Source organism: Gadus chalcogrammus, chromosome 15, assembly GCF_026213295.1.
Source record: "Gadus chalcogrammus isolate NIFS_2021 chromosome 15, NIFS_Gcha_1.0, whole genome shotgun sequence".
Taxonomy (NCBI): Eukaryota; Metazoa; Chordata; class Actinopteri; order Gadiformes; family Gadidae; genus Gadus; species Gadus chalcogrammus.
Window position 1 is genome coordinate 3,290,808 of NC_079426.1, and position 2,794 is coordinate 3,293,601.

The following is a 2,794-nucleotide window of genomic DNA, read 5'->3' on the forward strand; positions in this document are numbered from 1 at the left end:
AGTAAAGAGGTCTGGGGGGGTAGATTTCACAACATCAAAAGCAATATAAAGCATTACAGGAGGTAAAGGAAACCTATAAAAGGATTTCTCCAGGGTAATTTTCCGAAGGCATGCATCCATGGCGTTCCTCCTCTATAGGCCTATCCATGCTCGACAGAATTCCAGGGGGATGCAGTCCCCCCAGAAGGGAATCATTCAGTCAGCTGCAACTTCATTCCGACCGTTAACACCCACCTGCACCACCGTCTCCTCAATCTGCAAAAAGGGAGAGAGAGAGAGAGAGAGATAGAGAGAGAAAGAAGGAGACATACAAAACAAATTGTCTTACTTGAGCGGAGCAAAGAAGGACTATTTGCAGCGCGATCACCACAAGTGGCCCGCGAATCCCCAGGGGCCAAAGCATGGTCTCCTCTCCCAGTAGTCTGCACAGGTGAACTTTAGTCCTTTCTAGTCCTTTCGCCGCGTTTCGCTGGTAAGACGGAGTCCCCGGACCAGACAAACTCAAATGAGTTCCCTTTAACTATCAGACCGTCTGAGGTACCATGGCCATCAGCAGCTCATGCATATTCATGACTCCTCTTGGTTATCGGGAGCGATTGGCGAGATTCCAAATATGGTCAAAGGGGGAGGAGTAACGAAAGAGGCACAACGAATCGTCAGCCGGAGCGGGTCATTTAAATAGGTCTAGGCCACAATATAATAGTTCTTAAGATGTATGATATATTATTTGATGAATTGTGCAATTATTGTGCAACTGGAGGATTACCGAGGTTGTGCCTGCCAGGTCCTTGCAGGCTTCTAGGCTGGGTCTGGTCCAGTCGCAGTGAATCAGCATCGATTGCAGTTCAAACTAACAGAGGAAAGAGCAAAGTAAGGTAATGGTGAAGGCCTATACCTGTAGCCTGTATTAATATAGGCTCATAATGGGACGTTTTTTAATCATTGAAAAAGGGACATTGAAGCTAAGAAATGCAATGTGAAATTGTATTTTAACATGCAGATCTGATTGTTTTTTATTTAATTCACAAAATCACATTTTCATTTTCGTTTTCTTTTTTTTTTCCAATTGTACATTATTTGCTTGAATTAAAACATTTATTTATTTGTTTTATTTATTTATAATTGAAACTAACAAAAGGTAGAATTGGGACTAATATCTGATTTTGATTGGATACCTTTTTTATTCTTCCCATAAACTAGGGCTGAGGCTAGGCTTGGGTATTTGTTTATCATAATTTTCATACATTCTCTTTTTGCTTGATTGTTTTTAACTACAGAAGTATTTTGGCATCGTCTCCACAGCCCCTATACCTCCAGCTTTAAATACGCCTATGCATTCAGCAAGTAGACTCACCGGGACAGCCAGCACTGGATTCTCCTTTAGTTTTCCTATCAACGTGAAGCCATCCAAGCTGACCTTCTCTCGAACTGGTATTTCTTGAATATCAATTAAAACACAATCCAGGAACAGACTTACAGACTGTTTGTTAACTCTCAGGAGAACCTTGTGCCATTGAGAATTGAACAGAAATGACAGAGAACTGAAAACGACAGTCCTTCTTTCATGGTCAAGTGTAATGAAAGAGAATTCAAGGGACTGGGATTCTCCGTTAAGTCCGATCGCCATTTGTTCGCCTCCATTCACATCTTGCATTTGCCAGATATTCCATCTCTTGGACACAGTGCTGCCGCTCATGCGCAGAACGGCTACGAACGCGAACTCTTCTGGCAGTCCTAAGGGATATGCTGATCTGAAAATAACACAGAAATAAAAGGCTACTAAATATTATATGATATGATATTATAAATAAATAAATAAATAATTTATGTATAATTTATATAATATAAATATATTTATTATAATATATTATATAATATATAAATATTATAGAATATTATGTTGAATTATACATTTACTGTTTACCTAACCCGAACCCTAACCCAGTTATTCTATAGATACACTATAATATAACACTATAGGCTACTTTCCGTCAGTAACCTGGGAAAACTTTCAGGACCATGGAGAGGCGTAAACTATCGGCACGCCACCGTATTAACCACTAGGAGGCAGTGTCTGGTTTTATATCCAACGCTTTATGGGCTTTTTCTTTTTACCTTGTGTTGATCCTGAAGTTGAAAGCTGGCCCTATTTGATAAGCGACAAGACCCGGGGCAGAGCCCACAACACTCCTCACAGTTCCTCTCCTCGCCAGTTCAGCAATCTGGAACTGAGACATGATGTAAAACCCTGAGAAGAGGGAGACATGGGGTAAGAACTCCAACAAAACCACGAAGATGTAGATCGAGTGGTATGGTTGTTTTATGAATTCACCTGGAAAACGGTCGTCTCCCACTTGTACCAGGGGGCAGACCGATCTCTGGAGTTGAACACCAAGCTCGGATGTCATTGTCACCGCTTCAGCATAATAAAGCAAATGTAAGCATACTAGCGCAATGGCCAAGGGCTATTTATTTTTTGCAATTGATGGTTTCATACATTTCAGAAGTTAAATCATGGTTCAGCAGGCCTAGAAGTCAGAAAAAGGCTTAGGCCTATACAGCGATGCATTATTTATATTGCATGCGTTATATAACACAGCCCAGGGTAGGATGGTACCCTCCAAATCAATGCACGCCAGCTAGGACTTTTTATGCGCGAGGGCGGGGGGCGTTTGTGTACATCAACGCCTGACGGTGTGACTGGTCAACTTCCAATGTTTAAAAAGCTGTGAGACTGCCCTGAATAAATATTAGGTCCTCTTTGATTGTTTATGGTTTCCCGTTTAAACGTCTT

At 41.3% G+C, this 2,794-nt stretch overlaps 1 protein-coding gene across 1 annotated transcript in view; it reads right to left on the minus strand.

The window, feature by feature from the left end:
• LOC130404925 (collagen alpha-1(IX) chain-like) overlaps positions 1-2,408 on the minus strand; it is a 3,178-nt gene extending 770 nt beyond the window's left edge. Inside the window, exons 1-4 of the mRNA XM_056609874.1 lie at positions 2,333-2,408; positions 2,116-2,248; positions 1,355-1,751; positions 767-850 (exon numbers count right to left, since the gene is read on the minus strand). Coding sequence (XP_056465849.1) covers positions 767-850; positions 1,355-1,751; positions 2,116-2,248; positions 2,333-2,408 — 690 coding nt within the window. The remainder of the gene's footprint in view (positions 1-766; positions 851-1,354; positions 1,752-2,115; positions 2,249-2,332) is intronic.
• Positions 2,409-2,794: the final 386 nt, after the last annotated feature.